A 15,457-nucleotide genomic window follows, 5' to 3' on the forward strand; every position below is an offset into this window, starting at 1 on the left:
CTTTGGGTGATCAATATCCAGAACCGGCGTCCCATCGCTCCTCCGTTCATAGGCACTCACAGCAACTCGGCCATTTCAGCCAGCCCGACCAGGCCATCTGTGTTTATGAAATGGGTCGCCCACGTACACATAAGGCAGCACATCAGGCCAGAGGAAGACTTACTGCAGAAAGCCGAAGCCTTGCGGTCGCTGATCGGCTGTCTTGGTTCGGATCGGAAATCCACTGAAGCAACACTGCATTTCGATTCAATTCATCTGGTGAACGACTCCAAGTGGCCAAGAACTGCTAAGCCTCAGTATGCTTGGGACTCGTACTACTCGCAGCTTATGGCATTTGATCTTGGAGCAAGACCCAATATCAGAACATCGTATTGCTGGGTTGAGACTGAAGGACAAGAGAGGTTTGAAGAGCTCACAAGACGCCTTGGAGGGTGCTTAAATGACCCCCATTACATCTACTGGTAGATGTAGTGGAGCATGAGACGCCATACTCTTCCAGTTCTCGAATTCAATGCACACGACTGCCGATCTGGACATTTCGTTCATGGCTATTGTTGCCCGACTCGGTCGGTTTCAGCCTTCTACAAGCTGCAATCTCTCTCATCACAGCCAGAGTTGAATCCCGAGAGAAATAACAATTTTCTTCTTCCAAAATCAGCTCATTTCCAGCGTTCCAAACCAGTATCCCATGATCGCATTACCATCATGTTTCCTAGCCACAACGCTCTTGCTGTTATCGGCATGAACTACCAAAGCGTTCACCACGTCTTCAGTCCTGCTCCGAAGTGCCATGTAGAGCAGCGTTGCAATGGTACTTTATGCCTCGTACCCCAATGCGGAAGGCGCTAGCGACACCGGGTCAAGCACAGACCATTTCTTGCGCTTCACCTCGGATAAGCCCGGAGCGTGGTGCCGAAGATAGGCACAGGCACGCCGAGCGGGGAGAGTCGGCGACAGACATACGAAAGGCTGGCAGGCTGCTGCTTTCCGGCATAAACAGGGCCAATTTTCTGGCGTAGTCATCAGGGTTGGACAGGACAATCCTTACAACCGCCAGCTAGGTACTCCTCTCCGCGAGTCTCTTTAGCTAGAAGACGGTGAAGCCCAGACCCCACGCCAGCTCCCGGTACCTACGCCATACGCCCTGCTTCTACCACAATGGCCGCACGTCGAGCACTGTCACGACGAACATTGCAGAGTCTCACAGCCCGTCCAACACCAATTGCAGCCTCCAGAGTCTGCAGAATGCCTCAAAGCCCCAGCGCAGGCCAGACGGGCGTGCGAAGACTACACGCCACGACCCAGCACCTCGCAGCGACGACGGCAGCAGCTTCCAGCCCCGCAGAATACCGAACTACGCACGAGAAGGTCGAAAAGCCATTGGACACCCCGAACTTCCTTGACAACAAGTTCGTAGCTTCAAAAGCATCGCAATGGATAGATCTCCATGACCCAGCCACAAACAACCTGGTGACCCGTGTACCACAATCCACAGATGAGGAGTTGAAGGCAGCGGTGGACAGTGCAGAAAAAGCATTCCCGGCATGGAGCAGGACAAGCTTGCTGCATAGGCAGCAGATCATGTTCAAGTATGTGGCCCTGATCAGAGAGAACTGGGATCGTCTCGCGGCCAGCATTACGCTAGAGCAGGGCAAGACTTTCGCCGACGCAAGAGGAGACGTCCTTCGTGGTCTTCAGGTCGCCGAGACTGCATGTGGAATTACCACACAGATGCTTGGTGAGGTGCTTGAAGTGTCGAAAGACATGGAGACACGCACATACCGCGAGCCACTCGGTATCGTCGCCGCCATCTGTCCATTCAACTTCCCAGCCATGATTCCTCTCTGGACCATCCCAATCGCTACCATGACCGGTAACACGGTGGTGATCAAGCCTTCCGAGCGTGATCCAGGTGCGACTATGATCCTCGCCGAGCTCGCGGAGAAGGCAGGATTCCCACCAGGCGTGATTAACGTCATTCATGGTGCGGCCAAGACTGTGGACTTCATCATTGACGAGCCACGAATCAAGGCCATCTCCTTTGTCGGCTCGAACAAGGCTGGAGAGTACATCTTTAGCCGAGGAAGTGCTCAGGGCAAGCGTGTGCAGGCCAACTTGGGCGCGAAGAACCACGCTGCGGTCCTTCCAGACTGCAACAAAAACGCTTCGTTGAACGCCATTGCAGGTGCCGCATTTGGTGCTGCTGGTCAGAGATGTATGGCTCTCAGCACGCTTGTGCTGGTCGGCGAGACGAAGCACTGGGTTGCTGAGATCGCCGAGCGTGCGAAGGGCCTGAGCATGAACGGAGGCTTTGAGGAAGGCGCGGATCTTGGTCCAGTCATTTCTCCACAAGCCAAGAAGAGAATTGAGGACATCATCGCCACTGCAGAGAAGGAAGGCGCAACCATTGTGCTTGATGGACGAGGCCAGAAGCCGGAGAAGTATCCAAATGGCAACTGGGTAAGCAAACTCAATCCTAAATGCAAGCTGCTGGGAATTAACATGTTACGCAGGTCGGCCCAACCATCATTGCCAACGTTACGAAGGACATGACCTGCTACAAGGAGGAGATCTTCGGTCCTGTTATCGTCTGCCTCAATGTCGAGACCCTTGACGAAGCGATCGACCTCATCAACGCGAACGAATACGGTAACGGAACCGCGATCTTCACATCTTCGGGAGCCACAGCAACGAAGTTCCAGAAACAGATCCAGGCTGGTCAAGTCGGTATCAATGTCCCAATTCCGGTCCCGCTTCCAATGTTCTCGTTCACTGGTAACAAGAAGAGTGTTGCTGGAGGTGGAGCAAACACATTCTACGGAAAGCCAGGTCTGCAATTCTACACACAACTCAAGACTGTGACGAGCTTGTGGAGAGCAGAGGACGCGATTAGTCAGAAGGCTACGACGAACATGCCGACACAGTCGTAGGACAGAAAAATATATGTTGACCGTCTAGTTCACGGCATGTTGATATCTTTATATCTGCTGAAAGTAAAATCGTATAAAGTGACCAGTGCAACAATCTGATTGATACTACCACAATTCTTCTTCATTACTCATTTCGAGCCCCCCGTCCCTACACATACCAGATCTATTTCCCTCCCTCGCCGTCCCGGTATCTTCCCAACACCTGTCTCGGCAACATCTCCCGAACTCTCAACTCCAAAAGCCTTCTGCCACTGCTCTACCCTAAAACTCCAACCTCCTGACATCAATCCATGGCTATCTATCCTCACAGCCACGAATCTCTTTGCGTACCCTCCCTCGACTCTGATCCAGATCTTGAATGAAACTCAGCAGAACGAAGTTGATATCCAAAAGGGGGTGAAAAAAAAAGAAAGCTCAGCTATCGCTACGCTAGATGGAGACATGCACGTTGTGAGACTTGTGGCTGATCACTGATGTTCTCGTTGCTATCGAGAAACAGTGCTTTTGGGTGGGTCTGGTTTTCTGTTCGTGCTGTTCTGCTGCAAGCGAGCGGAGTCGTGGGCAAGAACAGATTTGTGGCTATGAATGAATGAAACTGGTGCAGCGATGATCTTTTGAGTTCGCCTGCTGCTGCGCTGGAGATAGCCTTCCTTCTGCGACAAGCACAAGGACCGTATTCGACTTCTTTCAGAGTTCGCACCTTTTCAGTCCTCTGTCAAGCAGCCTCTCTCCAAGCGTGGTAAGTAAATTCTGAGGCCGCCTCAAAATGCTCGCAGGATCACGCGCGACGACGAGGATCTTCTGCGACAAGGTTAGGAGGTGATGGGACTGGTACAGTTGCAACACATACCCGCTTCTTGACCAGCAGCGAGTTTGTGTCGGTGGACGTCATGGTTGGGACTGTGTTGTCGGCGAATTTCAAGAAATGCTAGGAAGAGTGGAAATATTTATGCGCCCGGATTAAACTTTGACGCGCCTGAGTACCTTCTCCGTTTGCGCATCGTGCGAGAAAGCTCTGACATTGTGTGAAGGAAAGCGCTCGATCACCCCTTTCGGGCACTCCGCAGAGCAATAGAAGTCACATCTTGTCCGACGCGGACTTTGACGTCTGAGAAGCCGACTCGAAGAGCCTCCAGTCGTCCCAAAGCATCAGCAGAAGCACTTTGAGGCGTAGCGCCTACACCAGAGCTCTTGCTACCTTGGGGCTTTAACGACCAGGCAATGCTGATGTGGAAAGCGTCGCTGGCCTCATTGTGGCATTCAGCATAGAGTAGAGGCTGGTCGAGGGATTTGGCGAGAGCGTTGCAGGTCTTCAGCAAATTCTTCAGCTCATCGCCGGCAGGCCTCTGCAAGCGAAGCACAAGGAACCAGCGCGTACGGTGTTCGTTGGGATGCCAGACCAGCTCCAGTGGCTGGACCTCGAATGCGCGCACGCTCGCCTCTTCAATGGCCGTCTCGAGCCTCGATACGAAGCTGTCTTTCTGCTCTGTCTTCAGTGCCAAGGGGCGCGACAATGAGACGTGCAGTGGCAGCTGGACTCCCAGGTCGTTCTCCAGCAAGCTCTGCACGTGCTCCTCGCCGCTTGTCTTCCTGATTTCTTCGAGGATCTCGGACAGTAAGCTGTACTCCTTTGGCATTGGACTCCCTCCCGTACATGTTAGTGAATCGCGAAGAAGATGGAAAGGGCAACGGAACTCAGTTGTCCTTACAGTCGAGATATACATGCGTCGGCCAATTGCCCACGACATGAGGGGTCACTCGTTTCCGGCCAGCATGGAGGGCGGGATCATCTTGAGTGCTCGTCCTCACCGTCGACGAGTACAAGTCCCGAAAGCCGGCAGGAAGTGGTGGTAAGGCAGACAATCTCCTCTTCTTACTCTTGGGCTCGTCGTCTTCCTCGTCGGAATCCGAGTAGTCGACCAGGCCCATGGCTAGAAGAATATCAGGAGTGTGTGTGGGGCTCTGCTACGAGACTGTCCGAGCAGATCCGGAGCACGACGACACGATCGCGCGTTGGAATCAAGCAGTTGACGCGTGTGTCGCGATGACGGAGCGGAGCACTGATCGTTCTGAGGCACGCGAGCAGGGGTCTCTGAGGCCTGACGCTGACGTAGCCAGGCCCATCATCCATGCAGGACGCACGGCACGGATGAGCACGAGCAAATGTACGCGCAAGTGCAGGGGCCGGTGCAGGGAGCAAGTTCCCGCCTGCTCTGCATCTCACTCCTGCAGCCTCTTCTCACGCAACTACTCCTGCCTTCACCTGGAGACCACAGCTTGGACTTGGAGACGATAAGCAATATTACCACATGGCGGAAGACGGTAGCAAGGTAAGCAGAACTCAACGATCTCGCGTGGTCATGCAAGGGGCCGCAGCGGCAGCGGCAGCGGCAGCGGCAGCAGGCAGCAGGCAGAAGTGAAACGCAAACAGTTGCAAGGCATGAACAAAGGCACAAAGTCAGCGGCTGACACCAAGCTCGTGTACTGTACAGGCCGCAGCCGCCTACTTGATCGATCCATTGAATGCACCTCAGCCCGCCGACGAGACTGGCCCGGGCACGCACTTTGGCAGCACATTCGATCCCGCCCACAAAGCCAATGCCCCCGCCCTGCCCAAAACCTCCACCGGTCGCTCATCCGCGAGCAACAACCCATACCGCAAATCGATCGACAAGCATGGCATACCGGAAAAGACTGGCGCATCATCGCACACCCGAGCACTGAGCGGCGCAAGCAATAGCGGGAGACGGAGAAGTCCTCGCGAGGAGTTTCCCAACTACCGCGCTGAGGCATTTGGCGACTTTGAGCCAGCACCGCGCAGTCGCAGTGGAAGCCATGGCAAGCCGCCGCCATCTTATGAGCATGCCACTGGCTCTGCCCCAGGCTCTCCAAAACAACACCGCAGACGCACATCCTCCTTGAACCAGCGATACCCAGGCGATGAGAGTACTGAGCCTCTGGAGAGAATCAGACGCGATAGCTTGAGGGCCCACCGCTCGCCGCATCTTAGAAAGAAGCATCAGCCGGGAGCCGACACCATCGACCGCCTTGACCCTGCTATTGGAGGCCGTGCTTACCATCATGAGGGCCCATATGATGCCGCGCTGCTAGCCAGAAATACTAGTTATAAGTCTTCGCCAGTAGCCGCATTGCAGAAGTCGAACGAAGAAGCGCTCAAAGCTACGCCTGCAGAGAATGTTAAGGACAGTCTTGACAGGCACAAACCGCTCGACGGTGTTGCTGTGGTACCTCCAGGCATGCCAGACCGCTTTGGCAGGACTTACAACTATGAGGAAGGAGCCGACCTCATGCACGAGGACAATCCAGATGGACCGGGCTACAAGCGTTGGAGTGGAAAGGTGAGATACCGCCTACCCAATGGGCACTGGCGCAATGCTAACGAGGCGCAGGAATACTCACCAGACGATCTTAAGGGGAAGGGTGAGCCATCCTTCTCTCTCAACAAGGCCTACAAGGCACACACCATCAACGACAACGGTATCGAAATGGCCAACGGCGATCAGATGTATAAGAACCGCAAGCAGAATGGCTCCGTAGACAACCGTGATCCAGTTGATATTGCTAGCGGAGAAGGCCGTTCCGTCGATGCGGAGATCGCTCATACCAACGACAGAGATTCTGGAATGCAGCGGAAAGGCAGTCTGCGAGATGGGTTGAAGAGGCGAATTGGTAGCTTGCGCAAGAAGCCAGCCGAGCGTTAAGTTTGCCATGTTTTAGGGAGGGAAGCTCTTGAGGCACATGTTCCTGGGCTGACGGGCCTGAAGAGGACACACAGTTGGACTACATGGCGAAAGTTTTGATCACGCGTCAGATTGTATCATGATGAACAGCATATGATGGAGTTTACAGGCAAACAGCGATAGAAGGAGCAAGATACGATGCAGATATGACGATACACAGATCTCAACGATGTATTCACGCGTCTGACAAAACAATCCATGTACAATCGTGAAGCAAGCGAAGCGTTGCCACTTGGGCGAGGAGTTAATGACAACAGCTCTGGCCCTATTGCCTCTGCCACCCAGCCTTGCCTTCTTCACGACCACTTACGCCATTTCCCAACAAACATAGAAAAATCCCCTTTCACCACTGAAGTCCATCATGTCATTCCGTAAAGCACGGCAACCGCAACAAGTCACCGACGAGTGACATCCCATAGTGTCCTCCTATCAAACCCGATCAATCATCCGTCGGAACAAATCCCTCACTAACCTCGCCATGCCCTCGCCATCCCATCCCATCCCCCCCAAACCAGAACCAGCAGCTCATCCACGCCCACCTCCTCAACCTAATCCCCCACCACCACCAAAAACCAGGCGACTATCCTGATTTGTTTTTTTCCGACTAGATTAGGGAAATTTAAAGAAAAGAAAATTGCAGAGAGAAACTTGGCGGGGGAGGCGGATACGGAAATTACAGGCGAAGCGGAGATGGGGAATGGGAACGGGACGGGAGATGGGAAAGGTTAGATATTCTTGTTGCAACTCTTACTACGCTTGAGAGTGAAGAAAGAGTTGTTAGGTATAATTCGGGGGATTTGATGAAAGAGTGATGTGGAAGTACAGCTTGGACAGTTGTGGTGTTCATACCATTGGTTTAACAGGATCGAGATTCCAGATGGCGCATCCTCGTTCGTAGCTATGTATATTCTAGCAATTCTTCTATACGGAAAACAGCGAGTACCGAAAAGCCTTCATGATGTCCATGTGCATGATGTGACCAATGTCAATAAGATATCTTGATCGCCTCTGTAAGCATAAAGATTTCTCTCGGAGCTGATTCCGTCAATCGACTTTGGCCTGGGTAGTGGCCGTAGTTGTGTTCCCATCATCATCAGTCGCCGTAGCTGTGGCCGTAATAGAAATTCCTTGTAGGGGGTTCCTGTTATCCTTACAAACCTTCTCCAACATCATTGTGACGTTCTTCGTCAATTCACCAGCACGACGCAAAGCCTCGCCAGCGTATATCGTGGCATCAGCAGCATCCCTAGCCATCCGCATTAGGAGTTTTGTGACTTCTGGGCTCTGACCATCTAGCGCATTCGACTGCAGAATCTCTGCGATACTGGCAAGCGCTTCTGCCGGCGACTTCGCAGGGACAGGTCTGTCTGGTGCAGAACTATCGCGCATCGAGGCCGAAGTCAATTCTTTGATGCTTGATGTGCTATTGGTACGTTGACTCAGCAAATAGTCGATCTTAGCCTCCAGCCGGGCGATGCCGGGGTCCTTTGCTACAGCTGCAGCGGTGGCATCTGAGATGATTCGAAGAGGATCGCCAGAATCTTCTTCTGGAGGCGGTGGAGGCGGCGGTGGCGGCGGTGGAAAGTCCTCCATCTCTTCATCGGATACTATTGCATCATCGTCTCCAGCTTCTGTCGGCGACATTGGTCCATACACAGCTTCGATAGCTTCTTTCGCTTCACGGTTCGATGTTTCTCGCAATCGCTCCTCAATGTAAGCCTCCTTTGCCTGTTCCTCATCCTCCGAAGTAAACTCGGTAAGTGGTGAGGTTTCGCGAGAAGAATCGGCATCATTCGTCTCGGCGCCTTCTCTCTCGGCATTGTCTGCCGAATTCCAGCTTGCGTTTGAGCCGCGTCGGGCGGCCTTTCTGCGTTTGTTCGCTCGTCTGGCATCCTCGAGGTCGGCCTCTTCGGCTTCTTCAGATGATGAGCGCGACTCGCGGCTACGTTTGCCCCTTCCATGCACGCCTCTCCGATGCTGGTTCATGTTGTCATGTCGCGCGAAAGCTTTGCCACAGTCCGGGCATTTGACGTCCTTCTTGCCGTCATGTACTGATCGGGCGTGCCTGACAGCATGGCCTGGTTTGCTGAAGAGAGAGGTACAACCCGTCTCCTTCGCCATGGGACATGGCCATCGATTGTGCAACCTGTCGTAAGCAACCTCAGATTGATCGGTAGGATAGCGTGTTCGCAACCGTTTCCTCACAGGCTCATGCTCGGATTCGTCCTCAGATTCCTGCACCTGCTCTTGCTCTTCCTCGTCTTCCTCATCCTCGTCGTCCTCCTCGGTCTCCTCGGTCTCTATACGCTTCTTCCGTGCGGGCGCTTTCGCTTTCGCTTTCTTCTGTTGCTTTTTGCGAGCAGAACTCTCGGCTTCCTCATGTTTGCCAAGATCCTCTATTTCCTGCAACTGCTCCATGAAAAGCTTCAAGCTCGTTTTGGCGGCAGGCGTATGCTCCAAGATGGTGCGCATGATTTCCAAGGCCGACTCGCGGGCATTGAGTTGTCGCACATTGGCCTCCGATGGAAGTGGCTTGTCATGCTGCAGGAGTTGCTGCACGGAAGGCTCATATTGAAGGTCACCAAGAATTTTGGTCACCAGCGGATCCGCATGTGGTTGTCGGGCTTGTTTCTCAGATGGGGCTGCATTGTCGCTGGGGCCGTCTGCGGAAGTCACAGCCGCTTGCGGACGCTTGCGAGCCATATCTGCGGCAGGTGGGGGAGGAGGAAGTGGTGTGCTGCTGCTCCAATCTTCTGCGGCGTCTGGCGGCTCAGGACTGCGAATCTCAGAATCATTTGTTGGATCGGTGAGAGGTGAGGATGCACTCGAATCTGCGAGAGGCGTTGATGCACTCGAGTCTGCGAGAGACGTTTGGTCGGTTGCCGGCTGTGGCTGCGTTGACGTCGTGGCCGTGCTATCGTTATCAACTGCGGCGTTGCTGGCTTCCGCGTGCACATGTAGCTCGGTACTCTCGCCCACCAGCGTCGCATCCTCGTCCTCTTGCTCTGGAGCAGGCGGTCGTTGTGGTGAAGCTCCCGCTTTGGCCTGGCGAACTTCCTCTCCTCCCTCTCGTGGTGTTTCGGCCGCGTGCTTCTGCACACCGACCTGCTTCTTGCCGTCTTGCCACTCCTTCCCTCCCTTGCAATTGGCACATTTACACCCAGGCGGATCATACCGAATCTCCTCAGGCGACGCCGGTTCTCGATGTTTGGAGGTTTTTGGTGGAGGCGGCCTCTTCGAAGAGGTCCCTTGTTGCCCTGTAGCCTTTCCTTGCGCGCGCACCGCCCCGGCTTCCTCTTCCCGATCCTTGATCTCCTTCTTGGCCGCCCTCACAAACTCTTGAAAGCGTGCGTTGTCTTCTTCGTTGGCTGTCTGAGTGAGGATCTTCTCGAGAAGCTCGCGCAGTTCCGAATCGTGCATTGACTCCTGATGTATCTGCCGCACACACATGGCCAGCTCGACCTTGCCCACTTCCATGGCCCTCTCACAAGCGGCATCGACTACACGCTCCAGCTCCTTGTCCGCATATTCATACACGCGGAACCCATCAACGCCTGGGGCTGTTTTGAAGCCGTCAGGGATATCATCCCACTCGCATTCGTTGTGATTGAACTTCCACTGCCATTCTGCGGCTGTCATCTTCGACCAGATCTTGATCCATCTTCGCATGAGACGATCGTATTCTGAGCCCTCCTCATGGCCTCGTCTGCGCTGCCCGACCTCGACCTCCCTTTCCCAATACGCTTCTTCATACTCCAACTTCAGCCAGAAGCTCTTCCCCGCCCATGTGGTGCCACGAGCTTGCTTGAAGGTGCCTTCGACGTGCTTGAACAGGCCATGGATATCGTGAGGGTTCCATGTTTGGCTGAGGTCTATCAAGTACGAGAGCAGAGCATTCTTGTCTTCTAGCATAAAGTTCCGTCCACGCGGCATGGTGGACGTACGCTAGCATGGCCTAGCCTAGGAACGCAGTCACCCAGCGCCGAGACGTTTCTCCTTGCCTTCGCAAAGCAGATGCATGTGTGCAGCGTCCGCGAAGCTCTCCCGACAAGGAAGTTGGGTCTGGGGCCGTGCGTTGGTTGCGGGAGGCGCAATCGATCTGCAGGGATCTTCCAATGCAGCGCATCTTCTATTTCTGGCGCGACTTCCTCCATCACATTACGCTTGCCATACAGCAACATTATTTCTCGCGCATAGCGAGCGTGTATGTCTTCTGCACTCGCAAGGTGTGGCTGAGGCTGAGACTTCAGTGGTCTGTCTCGCACACCTGTATCCGCATCCCAACGCTTTCTGCATCTGTGGACCCGTCACTGTCGGCTGTGGACGTCTCACCATATATCAACATCGAGACAATGTTCTTTTACTTACATCTCTTCGAGTCCTGCAAAGCTTTCTCCTACCAACTTGGCTTCAGTAGGCCTTACGACTCCAGCAGATACTTGACCACCACCGGATCATACAAGCACGGAAACATGGCTTCAAGAAACGCCAAATCTCATAGCAACAAGCACTCCCAGCGGCAGAATGTCTTGATCAAAAGAAAGGCAAGCATCCGAGGCGCAACCTGATCGATCGCTGCATTGTACGGAGGACTTGATACACATTTCCATTGAAACTACTTCAAGTCATGCCTTGCCCTGATCCAAAATACTTATCGTTCATCCCGGCTTCCCGACTTTTCGGCAAGACTGTAATAGCGATGCATGCATGTGAAACCTCGCAAAAAATGACGCCACACATGACAATTCTCTAGCGCCGATACGCCAATATCCAATCGTTCAAAATCTGCAGTAGCAAAAGTCCTGTGCTGAAACATGCCGACGTCGAAATCATGTTCGGTGCGGTGCGCGAGTCAGTGGTTTGTTGTTATAGCCTGGGATGGCTATTCTCAGACACGGAAAGCCTGCATGCAGTGTAAACAACCAGGAATTCGGCCGATGTTGTTGGCAGTCATATTCACCGCCGCCGACTGTGAGCCTCCCGCTCTTCGTAATCGTAGTCTCTTCGTCTGTCGTAGTCTCGTCGTCCGCTATCATAATAGTCTCGATAGTCTCTGTCGTAGCTTCCAGAACTGGAACTTCGTGAACGGTAGCTGCGAGCGCGGGAATCGCTGCTGTGGGAGTCTTGAGAGTCGCTTAGACATCCGTTGCGATGCTCTTCGAGATCTTTCTTGTCTTGATTTGCTTTCTCTGTGGCTTTCTTGCCGAACCAGTAGTTGGTCATGTAGATGGAAAGTGCACCGCCGACGAGTGTCGAGCAGGCGCAAAAGACGCCGACATTGAAAGGGGTGAGTTGTTCGACGACGTGTGTCTTGAGCGTCTTCTTTTGGCCTGACTGTTGTTGATTTGATTGCACGGCGACCTGCTTCGAGGAGGACTTTGTCTGAGGGCGTGTTCGTGTGGCCATTGTGTCAAGTCTTTTTGGTGTTCGGCTGGTACGTAGAAGACTGTACGCGTACGTGATAGTGATAGTGATGCGGCTTTTGAGAATGAGAATGGTGAACGAAAACACAGCCACGGACCAGAAGAGCGATGCCTGCTTTCCTCTCGACTCGCGCACTGACACAGTCTCCCAAATGAGACGTCAGGAGTCTGACCTGTACGATATGCTTCTATGATTGGAGAGCCTTGGCACTGTCTCAAGATACATCAGATCCTACTATGGCCAGTGCTGTGCAAGTGACGGAATTATAGGCGGTTGTCCTGGTAAGCAAGCTCCGAGCCAAAAGCTGGCGATATTCTTGAGGTTCGAGACTGGCTTGCCAGGCAAGTCGGGTGCACTACAGTCTGGACGTGAGCTTGCTACATGTCGAGTAGGGAACGACGAGCTTCGCGGTACAAGTCTGTTCAGATGTCAGACAATCTTGTCGCTGGCGTAAATGCAGAAGCAGTCTGATCTGCAATGTCACGGCCGTCGATCGTCCATTGTGCTCGTGAGAAGGAGCAGGCCAGTCAGAGTCATACAGTCGGCGATCAAGTTGACCGTCCTGTCAGCGCTATAGGTGTTTCCTGAATTCGCCTCAAATGTCGCTGTTCTGAACGTGGCATTGGGTCTAGCTTGGCCTCATCTCGGACTTCATCTCGAACAGCAAGCTGAAGATCGGCCCCCACTCGCTTGGCACCCCCAATTGTCAACTGGACCGTGCAAGCAGAACCACAGCTCGAACAACCACATCAACCCTGGCTGTACTACTGTAGGTACCAACACATTATTCGAGCCTGGACCTGCCGATCCAAAAACGCCATGGCAACTATAGATCCCTTCGACGCAGCACTGTAGGCACATGCACACCCACTCCCTCCCCCGCTATCAACACTGACCAGGCTCCAGCGATCTCCTCCGCCGACTGCCACCAAACTCAACGCAGCAGAACCTCCAAGGCATAATCTCACTTCGCCCAGAGCTTGAGGAAGATCTGCTATCGTCTGTCGACGTTGCTCTCACATCCAAACGATGTACTCAATCTGGACGCGACTTCCTCTGCTGCGACTACAACCGCGATGGCTCCTCCTACCGAAGTCCATGGAGCAACGAGTTCCAGCCTCCGTTAGAAGATGAAGGTGATGCGATCGATCTCATACCTGGCGGAAGGGTTCGGCGTATGGAAGAGGCCCTCAATGCTGGATTTGATGTGTATCGAGAGCTGTACTACGAGGGCGGCGTGAGCTCAGCATATCTTTGGGCACTGGACGAGGGCTTCGCAGGCGTGGTGCTTTTCAAAAAGACGGCTGATGCTCGAGGCGGCGGCAAAGGTGGCTGGGACAGCATACATGTGCTCGAAGTCAACGAGGCAGCCACCAAGCGATCAGCACACTACAAGCTCACAAGCACGGTCATCTTAGATCTGGGCCTGCAGACCTCAAGCGTGGACAATCTGGAGCTTGCTGGCAATCTCACAAGGCAGACAGAGCAAGATATGCCACTTCAAGGCTTGCGGGACGCCGAGATTGAGCAGAGTCATGTGGTGAATATTGGTAGAACCGTGGAGGACATGGAGACTCGGATGCGAAATTTGCTCCAAGAGGTGTATTTTGGCAAGGCTAAGGATGTCGTAGGCGATCTCAGGAGTATAAAGCCTCTGAGTGAAGCTGAAAAAGACCGAGCAGCCCACAGGGACGTCATCGACAAGATGGGTGGAAGATGATGAGGGCCTGCATGACGAAGGACACATCAGGGAATGCAAGCTGAAGCTCAAAATCGGTCGTGAATGGGGTGCAGTGCGTGGCAGTGACAGTTTGCCACAAGCGTGATCATGCGCAGCATGATCATTCGATGTATGTATTCAAGACCTTCCTTTCAGCTTACAGCATTAATGGTCGCCAAAAGCCATTGCGCTGCGTTACCGAGAGTTCGAGATTTGAATCATCACTACATCTCCTACTCGGGCCTCAAACACTCAGCTAAAGCGACTGGCAGATATCCCGACAGCATGTACAACACCACATCCCAAGCAAGCTTCGTTCCTGCACGAGCATTTTGGAAGCGGAAATCTGTGCGCACATCAGTGGTCAGCCTACGTAATGTCCTCCCAGAGCCCGAAAGACCCCGACCAGGCAGGACCGTATCTGCTTGGCTCGAGCAGCACAAGCGCAAACAGCTGCTGATCATGAGCGATGGCCGATGGTTCTCGAGACCACCAAGTCCGATGGGCCTCTTTAGCAGACTGCCTGATCATATCAGGAAAAGAATCTGGAAATATGCTGTGACTTATGGCGCCCACTTCGTGATCACCTCATATCGTGGTGATGGCAAACTCAGCTATCACCGAGACCTGGTCCCAAGAAGTGATCCACCGAACAGTCGTGGTCTTGTCGCGAACGAGGACGATGTCAGGGCCTTGCAATTGGTCAGTAGGCAGATTCGGCAAGAGACGAACGAACTCTTTTACAAGCAGAACTACTTCAGCTTCTTCAACGATTGCGAGTCCGAAGGCAATGATATCGATTCGCTGGTCTCGAGCTTCCGATCTCAGATTGGCGTACAACGCTTCTCGATCATACGTGGTTTACGCTTCATCATCCATGCAGTCCGACATATAACACCTTGGAACCCATCAAACCAGCAGCCTCTCATCGATCAAATCGCCAACGATCTCAACGCTATCACAGAAGTCACAACTTCGCACTGCACCACAATATCAGACATCCGCGTTTGCATCTCACTCTCTCTTGACATTGATGGCGATCTCATATCTCCAAAGACGCAGATCGAGTATCAGGATCCTCGATATCCTGGCGTAGGCGTTCTCCGGGCTGTGTGGATGGAGCATGGGGGCCTGCAAGCAACGTGGCGTAGGACGGGGAGAATTGCAGGTATGAAGAGCGGACGGCAAAGGGTTGGCGTCAATATCTGGTGCGATCTCAATTCCGAAGGCTTGGACGATGGCATTGAGAGGTTGAGGAAGAGCGCCGAAACCGAGAGGCAGGCGTTGGTTGACATTAGTGATCAGAAGTATGCACAGCGATTGGCCGGAAGTAGGGCCGCGGCCATTCTTGAGGCTGTCAGGTGTTTGAGGAAAGCGAAGGAGAGTATTGTGGGTGGCCTGTGGAGTAATATGTGAAAGTGGGAGTGAAGAGCGTTCTTTGTTTCTGAACTCACATCACCGGGCGCTAGGCACTAGCGTCCCGCAAGACTCCACTACAGCTTATATAAGGTAGGTATGCCAAAATTCCACGTTCCCTCCGACAATTCTCATCCGCACATCAAAATCGATTCAACTGATTGCCATAAAAACATCGGCGCCGACCTGTTCCCGGCTTTCGCACG

The 15,457-nt window shown here is 53.4% G+C and overlaps 6 protein-coding genes across 6 annotated transcripts; 3 read left to right on the forward strand and 3 right to left on the reverse strand.

The window, feature by feature from the left end:
- Positions 1-1,245: 1,245 nt before the first annotated feature.
- MYCFIDRAFT_143173 (uncharacterized protein) lies at positions 1,246-2,930 on the forward strand (the record flags this gene model as incomplete). Its single annotated transcript, XM_007931623.1, has 2 exons — positions 1,246-2,460; positions 2,514-2,930. 2 exons carry the CDS (start codon positions 1,246-1,248, stop codon positions 2,928-2,930), a joined length of 1,632 nt encoding a protein of 543 aa, XP_007929814.1.
- Positions 2,931-3,994: 1,064 nt separating this feature from the next.
- Positions 3,995-4,796, reverse strand: MYCFIDRAFT_120758 (uncharacterized protein; the record flags this gene model as incomplete). The annotated part of the gene is made up of 2 exons (XM_007931624.1): positions 3,995-4,575; positions 4,640-4,796. Coding segments are annotated over 2 exons (738 nt in total), but the record flags the coding sequence as incomplete, so codon positions are not given.
- Positions 4,797-5,193: 397 nt separating this feature from the next.
- MYCFIDRAFT_51075 (uncharacterized protein) lies at positions 5,194-6,864 on the forward strand. The gene is made up of 3 exons (XM_007931538.1): positions 5,194-5,260; positions 5,423-6,289; positions 6,341-6,864. Exons 1-3 carry the CDS (start codon positions 5,240-5,242, stop codon positions 6,650-6,652), a joined length of 1,200 nt encoding a protein of 399 aa, XP_007929729.1. The 5' UTR covers positions 5,194-5,239; the 3' UTR covers positions 6,653-6,864.
- An 871-nt stretch (positions 6,865-7,735) lies between these two features.
- Positions 7,736-11,353, reverse strand: MYCFIDRAFT_177665 (uncharacterized protein; the record flags this gene model as incomplete). The annotated part of the gene is made up of 7 exons (XM_007931625.1): positions 7,736-10,588; positions 10,618-10,977; positions 11,003-11,018; positions 11,060-11,129; positions 11,158-11,219; positions 11,256-11,306; positions 11,343-11,353. 7 exons carry the CDS (start codon positions 11,351-11,353, stop codon positions 7,736-7,738), a joined length of 3,423 nt encoding a protein of 1,140 aa, XP_007929816.1.
- Positions 11,354-11,647: 294 nt separating this feature from the next.
- On the reverse strand, positions 11,648-12,097 carry MYCFIDRAFT_198870 (uncharacterized protein; the record flags this gene model as incomplete). The annotated part of the gene is made up of 1 exon (XM_007931626.1): positions 11,648-12,097. The coding sequence occupies one exon, from the start codon at positions 12,095-12,097 to the stop codon at positions 11,648-11,650; it is 450 nt and encodes a 149-aa protein (XP_007929817.1).
- Positions 12,098-12,934: 837 nt separating this feature from the next.
- MYCFIDRAFT_166885 (uncharacterized protein) lies at positions 12,935-14,051 on the forward strand (the record flags this gene model as incomplete). Its single annotated transcript, XM_007931627.1, has 2 exons — positions 12,935-12,966; positions 13,022-14,051. 2 exons carry the CDS (start codon positions 12,935-12,937, stop codon positions 13,833-13,835), a joined length of 846 nt encoding a protein of 281 aa, XP_007929818.1. The 3' UTR covers positions 13,836-14,051.
- Between the last annotated feature and the right edge of the window lie 1,406 nt (positions 14,052-15,457).

Source organism: Pseudocercospora fijiensis (genome assembly GCF_000340215.1).
Source record: "Pseudocercospora fijiensis CIRAD86 unplaced genomic scaffold MYCFIscaffold_8, whole genome shotgun sequence".
Classification (NCBI taxonomy): domain Eukaryota; kingdom Fungi; phylum Ascomycota; class Dothideomycetes; order Mycosphaerellales; family Mycosphaerellaceae; genus Pseudocercospora; species Pseudocercospora fijiensis.